We start from the raw sequence: 16742 nt of genomic DNA, 5'->3' as shown, positions 1-16742 counted from the left end.
GGAGACCCATCATAAATGATCTAAAGCTATTCCCGATTTCTTCAAAAAGAGTCAGTTGTTAGCTTTTTTTTTTATAGTGTTTTGACCATTGTCTGCTTGAACACTTGTTTTTCTTTATTTCTATCTTTACTAGACTGTGAGCTCCTCCAGGGTAATGACTGCTTGATTCATCTTTATGTCTTCAACACCCGATAATACACATAGGAGATATTCATAAATATCTATTGGAAGAGTACACTGGCTGAATGACTTATGCCCATATTTTTGGTTTTGGTTTCATTTTGTTTTGTACCTGGAATTCTCAAAAATCAATCAATGTAATCTAAAAGAGAAAAATCACATAGTCTAAAATCACAGAATAAAGGGCATAAGCATTGAAGAATAAGATGGTAGGTATAAGGATGTGGCTAGAATATCCAAAACACTGTATAGATAATGTATTACAATTAATAATTAAATATAAGAAACGTGATGGATACAACTTCAATATATAAATCAATTCTATTTCTATGTACCAATTGCATAGAATTGACACTCTACATCTGTAGTTCCCTATCTATGAATTCAACCCACCACTGATGGAAAATGTAAAAAAAAATTGCAACTATACTGAACATATGCAGACTTTTTTCCCCCTATTATACAGTATAGCAACTATTTATATAGCATTTACATTATATTAGATGTTATAAGTAATCTAAAGAGAATATAATGTATTCAGGAGGATATGTGTAAGTTCTATGTGAATATGATGCCATTTGAGGTAAGGGACTTTAGCACCTGCAGATTTTGTTATTCATGAGAGTCCTGAAACTAAATCCCCATAGATCCCAAGGAAAGACTGTACAAGCACTAGAAAATTAAATAATAATGCCATTTACAATAATAACATGAACTTTTAAAATACCAAGGCATGAATTTAACAAATTATGTATAAGACCTCTTCATAAAAAAATTTGCTAAAGCCAGGTGCAGTGGCACATGCTTGTAATCCTAGCGGCTCAGGAGACTGGGGCAGTAGGATCATAAGTTCAAAGCCAGCCTCAGCAAAAGCAAGGTGCTAAACAAATCAGTGAGACCCTGACTCTAAATAAAATACAAAATGGGGCTGAGGATGTGAGTCAATGGTCAAGTATACCTGAGTTCAATCCCTGGTACCAAAACAAACAAAAAAAAATTTGCTGACATAAGTTTGAAAAGCACTAAATATTGAAGGATGTTTATGGATTGAAAGACTCAATTTTGAAAATATATACATTCTCTCCCAAATTAATTAACAATTTCAATTCAACATTCTCCCTACTAAAATAAAAATCCTAGCATTGCTTGTATATATGTATAAACTGAAAGTTGATTCTAAAATTTGTAATGCAATCATTCACACCTTCATCTGTAAGTTTTCTGTGCATAGTTTTATAATTATCATAAGATCAATTCTTATAGATGAAATTAATGCCAAATCTTGAAAAAGAAGGATAAAGTTGAGGGTTTACACTACCAGATACCAAGAGTCATTGTAAAACTGTGTTATTCAAGGAAGCATGATATTGGCATAAGAGTAGACACCTGGATCAATGGAGTAGAATAGACTCCAGAAACAGATACAAGCACACATGGGCATTCAATTGATAAAAAAGGTGGTACGTATTGCAGAGTGGTGGGGACAGATTATATTTTTCCCTCGAAATGTTGCTGACTTTTTTTTTAAGAATCTGATTCTTAGCTCACATTATACATGAAAATAATTTTTAATTGGATTGTAGATTTAAATATGAAAGTTAAAGCAATAAAGATGTTAGGAAGAAAATAAGAGAAGGATATCTCCATGATGTAGGAATAGGGAAACATTTCTTGAACAATACCAAAAATTATAATAATAACCCACTAACCACAAATTAAAAGAATGATATTCTAGGCTCTATTATATTAGGAACCTTTGAGTCAAAGGTAAGAGACTGAAAAAGCAAACTGAAGCATGGGAAAGAGATTATATTTATATATATATAATACATATTCCTACATCTGGCACAGGGGCTCCTATTTGGCATATAGAAAAACCTTTACAAATCAGTTTTTAAAAGTCAGATTACCCAATAGGAAAATGGGCTAAAATTTTAAAGAGATACTTCAGGAAAAAGAATATTGAAATAAACAATAATATATAAAAGTTGCTCACTGTGATTATTCACAAGCAGGGAAACCACACAATCTGTTTTCTCAACCATGATACTTTTGAGAGGGTAAAGTCAATTTATTAATAATGATTTGAGGAAAACAACTTAAACAGGAGACAAGGTTACCACCATCATTAGAGATTATTCATAGTACTTCTACTATCAGATACTACTACATATCTCCCTGAATTGTTAAAATTAACAAAACTAAATGAAACAAAATCCCACTGGCAATATCAAATGCTGATGATGCAAATCATCTGGAACTTCCATATGCTTCTGGTTGGAGAGTATATTGGTACAGGCACTTGGGAAAACTTGAATATATCTATCAAGGCAATTATGTGTATAACCTGGAGATTTCTGTTATAAAAATATACCAAACATAAATTCATATAAATGTGCATCAAGTATGTATAAGAATAATCATAATCACACTATTTGTGATTAAACTGCAAACAACTCAATGTTCCTTAAGAATAGAATGAATTAGCTACATTATAGTCATACAGTGGAATATGATTCTATTATGTAAACAACCAAAATTAATAATTCTCAAAAAATAATGTTATGTAAAAGAATCTAGACACAGAAGAATATACATTCATTGATTCCTTTTATATACTGACTGTCTCTTGGGAGGAGGAAAGGGACATGGAGGTGGATTAGGGGCTGGTGGTAATGTTCTATTTCTCTATCCCAGTAATGGTCACAGAGTTTTTTTTTTTAACTCTATGAAGCTGTATACTTAAGAGTTTTGCACCTTTCTACGTGTATACTAATCTAAAAAAAACAATTTTGAAGAGAAACTAACATATTGGTATCAACAATAGGAGCATTCAATTGATAAAAAGGTGGTAGGTACTGCAAAGAGACAGTAGAACATTAAATAGGAGACATGTGGAACATTAATTTACAAAGAGAAATGCATCAAATATAAAATTTAAGTAAGTTAACTTCCAATTTCAAATTTGTAAAATATTTTAAAAATATATGTAATTCATTACCATGAATGCTTAAAAATATCTTTTTATCTCAGTAACCATGAACCAAAACCTTGGCATCTCTTTCCTTCTATACTAATAGGATGACAGGTTGACCTTTCTCACTGGAAGCAAAGGTCCTACCAACTCACCAAGATCCTTTCAGTTTTAGGAGCTCCTTCCCTACCACTCAAATATGGAACATTGTTTTAAATGTAAATAGAGCTAGCTCCTGAATGGTATTTGATGCTGATTATGATATCTGTCTAATTTCAATCTGTCATCTCCTGACCTTCTGACAGAAAGAACTCTGAATGCCTACATTTATTGTCTCCTTCTCCTTCCTTCTTTCTTATAATTTTACAATATTCGTAATAATTTGGTAACAGTTCAAACGTACTATTAAAAGTACTTTAGGCTCAAACATTCTTTCTAACAGTTGTGCCCAATCCCAGTGAACACTGACCACTGGTTTAATTAAAATTCCTTATTACTAAGAGCAGAATCGGTTGCCAGGATTCTTGCCTAGTGGTATGGTCATGACCACAATAGTCTTACCCCAGCTCTCTATGGCTACAGGGATTGGGAGAGGTAATGTCGGTTTGGGTGTTTTTGTTGATTGGTATTTGGTTTGTATTTAATTCCCCTAGGATAGTCATCATGCCATGTTAAATAAAAAGGACAGATGAGTGAGTGTATGCATTTAGAAAAATAGATGATAATGGAGCCAGAAGCTATTACATAGGCCTGTAATACCAACGACTAGGAAGACTGAGGCAGGAGGATTGTGAGTTTGAGGTCAGCCTTGTGGGGGGAATATATATATATATATATACACACACACACACACACACACACACACACACACACACACAGAGTGTAAAAATAACCTTTTAATCTGTGGTTAATATTTAATTTTAATTAAGCACCTTTTTTTTTTTTTTATCCTAGGCTGACCAGATATCTGGTTTTCACATAAGATCAGTTCTCTGCGTCCCTATTTGGAATAGCAACCACCAAATAATTGGTAAGTATTATCCAAATAGTTATAATTTATTTTACTTTTATAAAGAAATAGAAATTTGCTTTTAAATACGCCCATTTTTTTAAATGCTATCCCTTTTAATGTTCAGAATTCATCAAGCTATGTCTCATACTCTTGTACAATCTTGTAAGCACAGACTCCTAATGAATAGATATTAATCAGGTCATGAACAAATATTTATTAAGCTCAAATATTTATTAATCAAATAAATTTTGAAGTAGAAAGGGATCTCAGAAGCCAACTAACAGGACCCTTTTATCTTACCTTGCAGACATTGAAACCCAGAGAGAGAGAGAGAAAAAAAAACATAATGACTTGAGTCAGGTCACTAAGTTAGTTGGTAGCAGGATCAGGATGAAAACCCAGGCCTTCTAACTCCTAGTATAAACTTTCCCACTGTTTCTTCATGCTTATAACTGTGCTTTCACATATACTAAATGCAAATCAGAGAACATAATGGTATTAGACATATACTGAATGTGCATCTTTTTTTGCCTGGATGGTTCTGAAATAGGCCATGCAGACCCCTAGAATAAGGGAATTATAAGCAAAAGTCACTTCCAATTTTTTCTCCTGCTCTGATCATTCCCCACCCCCCTTAAAATTTCAATCTGGAGAATATCAAACTTAATATAGAATCCCAGGCAAGAAGAGTTCACAGTTAAAGAAGTAATGAAGGATGGAGCTATTAGTTAAAATCATTCAAACACAATGAAAATGTGATTCTTTCCCCCTAAGAGACATAGGGTACATAGTGTGTTTGGTATTTAATGTATCTCTTTGCCTCTCTCTGTTTCTCCCTAAGATTGCCTGTTAAACTCTATGTAGCAAAGGATTTAGTATTCTGTAGTGTTTTCCAGACCTGAATTTTGAGAGGTTTTTTTTTAAATTAGATTGTTTAACTTGCACAAAATTGATACATTATTGAACATAAAGAATATTCTAGAGTATGGGAATCTGAGCCCCTAAGACAAAGAGGGATGAACAGAGTTAAATATATTTATGTAAGGAAAAGGGAAAATCCATAAGAAACGCCATGTGTTATCTGTTGATTTGGTGGCAGTCTCACATGTAGTCCTACATTTCGATCCTAACAGCATCTGTTGTTATTACTTCAAAATTAGGACTGTTGTTTGTCTACTACATGCTAAAAATTTTGTGTTTCATTATATATGTTTTCTAGCATTTGATAAGTTGTCTCCTTGGTGGGAAATTGGTGTTCTAAAAACTACAAGCAAGTTGCTGGGTGTAGCAGTGCACACCTGTAATCCCAGCCACTCTGGAGGCTAAGGCAGGAGCCAACCTGAACAACTTAGTGAGAGAGACACTGTCTTGAAATAAAATAAAAAGGGCTGGGGTGTAGCTCAGTGGTAGACTATTGCCTAGTGTGCTCAAGGCCTTGGGTTCAATCCCCAGCACTGGGGAAAATGGATACAAGTAACACTGCACTATTGTAGTTATTTTTGTTTGTTTGTTTATCCTAAATGGGGATTTAGGCTAGTGTTTTTCAAGAGTGTTGAGTTTTGCCGGTTAGACTATTGTGCTTTGAAAGTCATATCCTGAAACATCTAAAAATGAATTTTGGAAGGTGGAGGGACTCCTAAATAAAGTTTGTTAGAACCACGTGAACCACTGGTCACAGGCAGCAGGACAAACTTTGTTTTGAAGGTGAACTGTATCCTATTTATTTCCACTGCTTGTAATAATTCCCATGGTTTCCTGAATATTTACTCCATATGGAGCAGTATGCTAAGTGCTTTACAAGCATTTAAACTTTATCCTATCTAGAGAATAAAACAGTGGTTAACAGTGGTAAAGGGAGAGGAGTGTGGGGAGATGTGGGTCAGAGGACAGAAAGCAGCAGACACAGACACGTAGGATGAAAAAGTGCAAAGATGGAATGCATAATACAAGGGTTATGGGTAATGAAATTGTACTGTATTCAGGATCCATGATAAATGAGTAGATTTTAGCTGCTTTTGCCACAAAAACCAAAACCAAAATGGATGTCTGTGTGGGTTGATGGATGTGTTTATTTTGCTATAGTAACCTTTTTACTATCTACATGTACAATGTACATGTACATTTCTTAACATACATAACAAATCTTTAAAAATTATCCCCTTTAACCTTCACAACTCTCTAAGATAGTTAACTTTTTAATTCCCATTTTGTGCACAAGGAATTTCAGTGCTAAAATGTTAGGTAACTTAGTCAGGGTCACCTAGCTATTAGTGGAGTTCAAATTTGAACTGAGACCATCTAAATTTACAACTTACATTCTTAATCTCCATGTCACACTGCCTCTCTCAAAAACTGAGGTAATTGAAAATATGTATGTATACAGGTATATGTACACATACATATACATTCAGTTACATATATGTAATTGTGTATGTATATATGTAGATACATGGATATATGCTGGCTGTATCAGAGTCATGATGCATAAGAATTTAAACTGAGTACAGTAGAGTCAGTTGTTACCTACTCTGTTATAGTGACACAGTGTACTGAAAATGATGATATACTCCAAACTTTTCCCACAGGGGTGGCTCAAGTGTTGAATAGACTTGATGGGAAACCTTTTGATGATGCAGATCAACGACTTTTTGAGGTAAGAAAATAAATGTATAAACCAGGATCATTGCAGAGTCACTGATAGTCTCCTAGTCACAGCTTACTCATGTTTGTAAGGATGAATAATTATTAGTCATTATTATATTTGAATGATATGCCAAAATTTAAAGGTAAAGTTAAAAATAGAGGAATAGGTAAGATTTGAATCTCCTCCTCTTTGTGCCGAACAGCTATTGTCTTAACCTTGTCTTGTTCCTGTGTGTTCACAGTCCTAGGCCACTCTTCTAGGTGCATTGTCCTCGCTTTCCTTTCCTTTACAAGTTTCCATTCACTCCAGTCCTCTAGCTGGAGAGGATGGCCTCAAATGGGCTTCCTGTGGCCTGTTCCATGTAGCTACCATGAAAACCCCATCATTACTTCTCGTAATCAAAGGCACCTCACAGTTTCTTTATTAACTGGTTCCAAATCAATCCTCTTTTCCCCTAACATTAACCTTATGGTCATTTAGTTTCTTTTCCAAAATATTTTAAGGCCTAGCTACAGAAAGAAGTTGCATTGGGTTAAATACAATGTAATTACTAAAATCAGTTCCCAACTTAAATAAATTAATAACACATTTAGCCAGATGTTGTGGTGCATACCTCCAGTTATTCTAAAGGCTGAGGCAGGAGGACTACAAGTTCGAGGTCAGCTGGAGCAGTTTAGCAAAACCTTGTCTCAAATTTTTAAAAATTTAAATGGTATTAGGGGTATAGCTCAGTTGTAGAGCACTTACCTAGTATATGTGAGGCTCTGAAATCTGTCACCAACACCACAAACAATAACCACAATCACAACTACAACAACAAAAGCACATTGAAACATACTGTATGTTTTAAAATATTATGAAATAATTTCTTCATAATATTAAATTTTATTTCATTTTTCTGATACTGAAGATTGAACTCAGGGCTATCTCCTCAGCCCTTTTTATCTTGAGACAGAGTCTTGCTAAATTGCTAAGGGTTTTACAAAGTTGCCCCAGCCGAACTCGAACTTGTGACCCTTCTGCCTCAACCTCCCAAGTCTCTGGTATCATAGGCATGCACCTCTGTGCCAGGCAAATTCATTTTTTTCTCACGTGCAATGTGATCTATAAAGTCTTACGCGACAATAGTAATTACGAAGTTTAATCTGTATATTTCCCCAAGGCCCACCTCTGTGTACAATAAAATTATACATTCAGACTCATCCCTGATGACTGCCTACTTTCATATTAGGTTTTACCAATGATTTATTACAATTTTAATTACTGGGCTTTCCATTTTCTAGGCTTTTGTTATCTTTTGTGGCCTTGGCATCAATAACACCATTATGTATGATCAAGTGAAGAAGTCCTGGGCCAAGCAGTCTGTGGCTCTTGATGTAAGTACAATAATTATATCAAAATCATCAGCTAAAATGCTCTAATTTTATGAAGAAAAAAATTGTTCTTCTTTGGTACTTACTTTCTTCATTTTGAATTATTTATTCATTGGGTCTGCATAATTTTGGGGTCATGGGTTCAAATTTGATGGAAGCTAGAGACCCTCTCTAGAGAATACACATATGTGCACAATATTATGTATAATTCCAGGGAGTTCACAGATTCCTTGAAGCCTATCCATATACATCCTATTCTCAGATATAGATTGTAAGTATTAAAATTTTAAGAGTAATAATCCAAAAATAATTTTTTAGTATTTAAAATGTATTATGAATTTATACTTGAATATGTATTGATATTCTGAAAAGCCATAGCTCTTCTTATCAAAGGAGAAAAACTTCACTCTGAAGATGTATGACCCAGATGCTCTTCCCTCTACTTCTTCTCTCCAAGCGCACACACATCCCACTGAGAATACCAACCTGTCCCCCGTGCCAACACTGAATCTCAGACTGTTAAGGGCTAAAAGAACAGTTCTTGCCAGGTGCAGTGGCATATATATAATCCCAGCAATTTTGGAGGCTGAGGGAGGAGCATTTTTCAATGAAAAATGTTCAAAGAACTTTCAGAAACTTAGCAAGACCCTGTCTCAAATTGTGGCTCAGTGGTAGAGCCCTTGCCTAGCATGTGTGAGGCACTGGGTTCAATTCTCAGCACTGCATATAAATAAATGAACAAAATAAAGAAAAAAAAGAATTATTTTAAAAACATTTTTTTAAAATATGAAAAGGACTGGGAAGGTAGCTCAATGGTAGAGCACTGTAGGGTTCAATCCCCAAGAAAGAAAGAAAAAAAAAGTTCTCATATGAATCTCAGGTGCTTGGTTGTTTAATATTTACTTTTTAGTTGTAGTTGGACACAATACCTTTATTTTACTTTATTTTTTTAATGTGGTGCTAAGGATTGAACCCAGGGCCTCACACGTGCTAGGCAAGCACTCTACTGCTGAGCCACAACCCCAAGCCCTCAGGAGGTCAAAAGGGAGTTGGAAATAGATTCAAGATCTATTGTTTTGTGGTTTTCTTTTTTTCCAGCATTACTCTCTAGATAGTACTGAAGATTGTGTTTTTATATATGAAATACTTATTAAGTAGGGCAGATAAAATGTCAGTGCCAAGATAACAGCACTCAGAGCAATATGATATAAGACACTGCAGTCTTCAAGATATTCTGCAACTTGGTAGAAAGACAAAACCAAGGAAGTGTAAGTAGACAAATTGATGCTACCTACAGGACTCTGGCTTGAGATTTAAAAGACATAAAATTATAGTTATCTAACCTACCTATATACTTTTTTTCTTCTGGCCAGACTGTGAATTCTGGAGGTGGAGATTTTTATCCTTTGTGCTTTTATTTGCAGTGCATAGCAGGGTGCTTAGCACAGAGAAGGGATTTATTGAGTAGTTTTTGACTGGAGGAAAGGAGGGAAAGAAGGCTGAAGGGAAGTGTGATGTAAGGAATTTTGTTGTTGTTTTTGTTCCCCTGAGGTAGCCTTGCTCTGTTTATATATGGCATGTTTACAGTAAGGACTAAAAGTAGTACCTGATGGATTAATAAGTGGGCAGACTGTAAACATGCAACCCACAGATAAGAATCACTAGTGGAGTATTAAGATCTGTGTATACAACTTTTTTCAAATTGTGGCTCTGTTACCTTGCTCAGTTGTAAGGATTGAATGATATGATGCATGCAAAGGTTCTCATGAGCAGTCAGTGAATTACAGCAACAATAATAAGCAATATATTTTAAATTGTAGTAGTATATTTATTACTGAAAAATCACCATGGATTTGGAAAAAAGGCAAAGGACATGAATTTTGAACAGCAAATGTTGATTTGTGCTCCCCCTTCACTGTCATCAAATTCTGCCTCACCCATTGTTTCTCATTTCATGCCACTATAGGAAGAACATTCTATGAAAAGAATATGCAACTAGGCCATTCCATACACTGGTCCCCACTAAAACCTATTTCATTGTGAGATGGCTTCATTAGCACATGCAGAGAATAACTCATGTATCCCCATAATCTCACTCCTTATATAACCTCCTAGTTTATTTCCTTCCCATTGGGAAGGGACTAGAATACCTGTTGAAACATGAATGGCCACCTAACCCAAGATGAGAGATTCAGTGAAAAATTCCACTTTTGATGTCATAATTTCCAACTCCCTTCTGACCTCAAGGAGTACCTAATATCTCAGATACCTAGAACCTGCAAATGTATCCACCATCCTAAGCCACAGTCTCATGAAGTGCTTATTTGAGTTCGCAGTGAATACCCTCCTGCTTGTATAACTCAGATACCTTCTTTTCTTAGACATAAAGATGATTACTGACACTTTCAAATTTCTGGATCAACTGAGGCTTTTGACAATCTCATCCTTTCAAGAAGTTGACTTATATATGTTGACTGTTTTAGTCAGCTATTTTGCCACTGTGACTAAAATACCTGACCAGCACAAGTGTAGAGGAGGAAAATTTTATTTAAGGGCTCATGGTTTCAGAGGTCTCAGTCCATATTCAGCCAGCTCCATCCCCCAGGGGCTCCAGGTGAGGCTTGACATCATACCAGACAAGTGTGGTAGAGGGAAGCAGCTCACATGATGATCAGAAAGCAGAGAAAGAGGTCTCTACTTACCAGATACAAATATATACCCCAAAGCCATGCCCCCAATTCCCACCTCCTCCAGCCACACCCTATGACTTCAGTTACCACTCAGTTAATCCCCATCAGGGGATTAATTCACTGATTGGGTTAAGACTCTTACAACCCAATCATTTCTCCTTTGAACCTTCTTGCATTGTCTCACATGTGAGCTTGTGGGGGACACTTTACATCCAAACTATACCAATAACTAAAATGTTCTGCAGGCTTTATTTTGTGCCAGGGTCATCAGTGGATTCCAAGAGCTTCCATTTGGTTTTCTCCCTCCCATCCTTGAGCAACCCTCACCCCACTGGAAGTCAGATTTTTAACTCTACTGATCAGGTTACATCCACTCTACTCCCTGGCCTCAGAATCCATATGCAAGAGTATCCGGAAGAATTTCTTACCTAAGATCCTTTTTTTCCTTTTTTCTTTTTAGTTTTTATTTTATTTTCTCCCTTTTTATTGATGCATTATAATTATATATAACAGTGGGATTTGTTATAATATATTCATACATGCACCCAATAAAACTGTATATTTTCATCAATTTCATTCCCCAGACCCTCCCCTTTACCTCCCCTCCTTCCCCCGATTCCCCTCTTCTGTTTTACTGGTCTCCCTTCTATTTTTTTTTAATTTGTTCTAATTAGTTATACATGACAGTAGAATTCATTTTGAGACTTGTACACAAATGGAACACAACTTCTCATACCTCTGGCTGTACGTGGTGCAGAGTCACACCAATAGTGTAATCAAAAATATATACAGGGTAATTATGTCTGTCTCATTCTACAGTCCTTCACATCCCCACAGACCCTCCCCTCTTATCACTCCCCTCTGCATAATCCAAAGTTCCTTCATTTTTCCCTACCCACCCCCCACTATGGATCAGCATTTGCTTATCAGAGAAAACATTTGGCCTTTAGATTTTGGGGACTGGCTTATTTTACTCAGCATGATGTTCTCTTGTTTCATCTATTTACCTGCAAATGCCATAATTTCATTTTTCTTTAAGGGTGAGTAATATCCCATTGTGTATATATGCCACATTTTCTTTATCCATTCATCTGTTGAAGGGCATCTTCCATAGTTTAGCCATTGTGAATTGAGCCTATAAACATAAACTACAGGCTGCATCACTGAAGTATGCTGATTTTAAGTCTTTGGGGTATAAACCAAAGAATGGGATAGCTGGATCAAATGGTTGTTCCATTCCCAGTTTTCTGAGGAATCTCTATACTGCTTTTCCAAAGTGGTTGCACCAATTTTCAATCCCACCAGAAATTAATGAGTGCACCTTTTTCACCACATCCTCACCAACATTTACTATTGCTTGTATTCTTGATAATTGCCATTATGACTGCAGTGAGATGAAATCTTAGAGTAGTTTTGATTCACATTCTCTAATTGCTAGAGATGATGGACATTTTTCCATATGTTTGTTGATTGATTATATATCTTCTGTGAAGTGTCACAGAGTCACACCAGTAGTGTAATCACAAAAACAGCATGGTATTGGCACCAAAATAGACATGTAGACCAATGATACAAAATAGAAGACACAGAGAAAAACCTATATAAATACAAAGGTGCCAAAATCATACATTGGAGAAATCATAACTTATTCAACAAATGGTGTTAGGAAAACTGGAAATCCATATGTAGCAAAGTGAAATCAAACCACTGTCTCTCACCCTGCACAAAACTCAATTCAAATGGATCAAAGACTTAGGCACTAGAACAGAGACATTATGCCTAATAGAAGAAAAAGTAGGTCCAAATCTTCATCCTGTCAGTTAGGACCTGACTTCCTTAACAAGACTCCTAAAAACACAAGAAGTAAAATTAAGAATCAATCAATGGGAGGATTCTACCTAAAATGTTTCTTCTCAGCAAATGAATCAATCAATAATGTGAAGAGAGAACCTACAGAATGGGAAAAAATCTTTACCACACCCGCCTCAGATTGTTATGGGGCAGACCACTCAGAAAACACACCAAATCTCAACTTTGTCTACATTGGAGAGTCTTTATTAGCTGGACTGTGACTGTTCCCTGCAGGAGCAGAACTGTCTCCATAGGGAACAACCCCGAGAGAATTTGAGCATTTCAGGGTTTTAAAGGCAAAAACCGCATCTGGGTTGGTGGGACTGCAAGCAAGCAGTGTACAGAAGCTGAATTGAGCCTTTAGTGAGACAATGCATATGAGGCAATGCATACAACCATATCCTTATTCCATATCCTCATTCTGGGTACATTCAGTACTTCCTATGGGATTTTCCATGATTATTTGTAACTGACAAAGCTTTTGGGGCAGCTTAGAATCATCAGGAGCTAAAATAGATGCTATTTTTAAGATGGAGTCACTCATGCTAACCTACTCTACAACAAGATAGGACACTAATCTCCAGGATATGTAAAGAACTCAAAAACCTTAACACCAATAAATAAATAAATAAATAAATAACCCAATCAATAAGTGGGCTAAGGAACTAAACAGACACTTTAGTGAAGAAGAAATACAATTGATCAACAAACGTATGGAAAAACATTTATCCTTAGGTTTTTACAAAGAAAAAAAATTACTCATTAGAGCTACTAAATCCTAATGCAGGAAAGAAATTTTCATATACTATAATGTATATTAACTTCCAGATAATTTAGGTAATTATAAATATTATACATGAATATGAAAAAGTATAGTATTTTTGCAAATATTTCTATTAAAGTATGTATTTATATTTATGTATGATTGACCTAGTCCCATAAAGGATTTGAGCTACTTTTTATAAGAATACAAATGAGCCAGCCAAATATAAAAAAGCAAAATAAATAATAAAGCTAAGAGAAAGAAAGCAAGCCAGGAGAGACAAAACCAAATGCCATGCCATCCTTATGACCTCTCCATCCCTTCTCCCCAAGGACCTGGGCTAGCCCTTTCACCTTTTCCACTGCACCTAAGAGAAGATTCCCATCTCTCTGGTCAGGTTCATCTTCTTCTATTGTCCCATTTTTACAAATTTTCTTTGGTCTTTATCCTCTTGATCTTATCCCAAGAAAAGCAACATTTAAATGCAGTTCTCTCATTCCCCCAATCTTTTTACATTCTCTTATTTTTCAACCCAATCATTTCTCCTCTAGCAATAAGAGTGGAGGGAAATAATCCTTCCTGTGGTCCCCAGTGACAGTACCTGTCCTAGAGGCCTTTCCTTCCAGAAAGGAAGCAAGTGCATCCCTGGCCTGGCCAGTGCCTCATGGCAGTGCCTCTCTCTGAATATTCAGGAAACTCTGGAGAGGCAGCACAACACTATTTGCTTCTTTTAAACATTCCTTCCCCCTAGGCATTTTTGATAAAAATGTGGCATCCTCTGAAAGTAAATATTCTCCAGATAAATTTTCTGGGAAGACTCACCCCAAGTGGGGTTGAGTATAATCTCTGATGCTCAGGGCTCCCTAGAAGTATGTTTACTCATCTTTTTAACAAAATACATGTCTTGTATTTTATTTTTCTCCCAAACAGCCACGGATTTCCATGTATTTATTTGGTACTGGCTGCTTTCCTTATTGATTTGAAATGCCTTACTAAATTAACAAATTCATATATATTAAAGTATATTTCTTTACATGTTACTTTGTTTCATTGATCTGGGGAAAAAACCAGAACTTCATCATTTTAAATACACTTTTAATCTAGGTCTTGCTTTGCATCAATATCTCTGGCAGAAGTAGTCTATTGACTCTTATCCAAGCAAAAAGCAGTGTAGGTTGAAGATTTAAAGTGTTGATTTTAGCATTAGTCTGATCTGTCTAGTTTGGATTAAATCCTGATTCATTAGCTATTGACCTTGGGCAAGCTATGTAAGTTCTCACTCTTGGGTGTGTTAAATGAGCATAAGAAGAGCATTTTAAACATTTAAATAAATAATGCTGGGAAAGTCCATAGAGAGTCCTTGCATTCTACATCTGCATATCAACTACAAATGGAAAATATCAAAAAACAAATTATGTCTATACTAAACACGTTATTCTTCTATGAACAATGCAGTATAATAGCTGTTTATAAACCATCTACATTAAATATTAGGTATTGTAAATAATCTAGAGATGATTTAGACAGAGCATAGATTATATGAAAGTACTAAGTCATTTCATGTATGGGACTAACCTCAAACTTGTGATCCTTCTGCCTCAGTCTTCCAAATTTTATTGTTAAATTCCTTTTAACAACATTTCTTTTCTTTCTCAGCTCCTAAAGATGAATAATGAAACAAAGAGAAAATTTTCCAATAATTTTTCCTAACTTTAATTTTATGATTTTGATTTCCATGCTGAATGAGTAGCCAATATTATCTGTATTAATATCTATTCAGGGGCTGGGGATGTGGCTCAAGCGGTAGCGCGCTCGCCTGGCATGCGTGCAGCCCGGGTTCGATTCTCAGCACCACATACAAACAAAGATGATGTGTCCGCCAAAAACTAAAATAAATATTAAAAAAAGAATATTCTCTCTCTCTCTCTCTCTCTCTCTCTCTCTCTCTCTCTCTCTCTCTCTAAAAAAAATATCTATTCATGCACTGAGAGTCATATCCTAAGAAAGGGGGAAATTTTACTTAAAAAGTCAGAATAGAGAGAGAGAATACAATATGAACGTGGATATAGAATATTACTTCTTCACTGTGAGCATCACAGATTGTACTTTGGGGTGTCTTTCACGGTTATTGCAAATGAAGCCTTACCTAATACTGATGAGAAACTTTCTGGTAAATATAAGTCTGTGTGTTAAGGGACACCTCATACAGCTTTATGATAAGAGAGAAGAAATGAGGAGCGAACAGAGGGTGAGAAAAAGGTATATGCAATCAGAAGCCAAACCCCATTTATTCTACCTCCCCAAAGCCTGTCTCATCTATTTCCTCCTTTACAATTGCCACAGCAACCATCCTTCCTAAGGGCTTCATTACCTCTTGACTGGACAATTGCAGCAGTCTTCTACTTGCTCTTCCCAGAACAGATTTCAGACTGCATCGCTCACCCACTCATTGACCTTAAATTACTCCCCCATCACCTATCAAAGTACAAATGTCCTCACCTTTGGGGCCCTTAGAAATCTCATACCAAACTACTTTCCTGCCCTTGGCTCTCATTGCTCTTCTCAGAGAATTGTATGCTACTTACAGCTCAAATTCTTCATAGTCTACAAATCAGCCACCTGCTTCTCTGCCATCTGATCTGTAATATCCTTTCCACTTTTGTTTTTCTCTATTCCATTTTTGCCTCCTCCACTCCAAAGTATTCCATCATTTGAAGCTTTATTTCAATGTAGTCTTCTCTATAAACCTTCCAATCCCATGGCCATGTCTGTCTTTGCCCTATATTTTGAGTCTATGTTTTCCTCTGCTAGAATATATGTGCCCTGAAGCATGTGATCATATCTTAGCTTCCTCTCAGTGTCTTTTATATAATTGGTACTTGGTAAAAGTGTATTAAATAAATGAATGCATGCTGCCACAGTCATTTCGGTCTGCCATGACAATATTCTGAAATGGAAAAGCTTGGGCAAAGAAGGAGGAGATGGCAGCCATTTTTAGTGGTAGTCTTGCTGGCCAATCTCCTCTGTGTTTTCTTCCCCTCTAACAAGCCATGAGTACAGTGTTGCTTTGGGGGATTGAGGCGGGTTGGCAGTAAGGACCTCTTCCTGGATGCCATGTCCAATGGTGTATTTCCTTAGATGAGGATTAAGGAACCAATCTACTTTCTTTCTTTCTTTCTTTTTAATTAGTTATACAGGACAGTAGAATGCATTTTTGCACTTTGATATATCATACATAGATGAGATATAATTTCT

At 35.9% G+C, this 16742-nt stretch overlaps 1 protein-coding gene across 1 annotated transcript in view; it reads left to right on the top strand.

The window, feature by feature from the left end:
* PDE11A (phosphodiesterase 11A) overlaps nt 1-16742 on the top strand; it is a gene marked incomplete at both ends in the record, with an annotated part of 382619 nt that overhangs the window by 209416 nt on the left and 156461 nt on the right. Inside the window, 3 exons of the mRNA XM_081261295.1 lie at nt 4109-4184; nt 6752-6819; nt 8094-8186. Coding sequence (XP_081117421.1) covers nt 4109-4184; nt 6752-6819; nt 8094-8186 — 237 coding nt within the window. The remainder of the gene's footprint in view (nt 1-4108; nt 4185-6751; nt 6820-8093; nt 8187-16742) is intronic.

Source organism: Spermophilus citellus (assembly GCF_964194105.1).
Source record: "Spermophilus citellus genome assembly, chromosome: 11".
NCBI classification, from domain to species: Eukaryota; Metazoa; Chordata; class Mammalia; order Rodentia; family Sciuridae; genus Spermophilus; species Spermophilus citellus.
The sequence above is the reverse complement of the archived record's forward strand: the minus strand, read 5'-3'. Positions and strand labels throughout refer to the sequence as shown.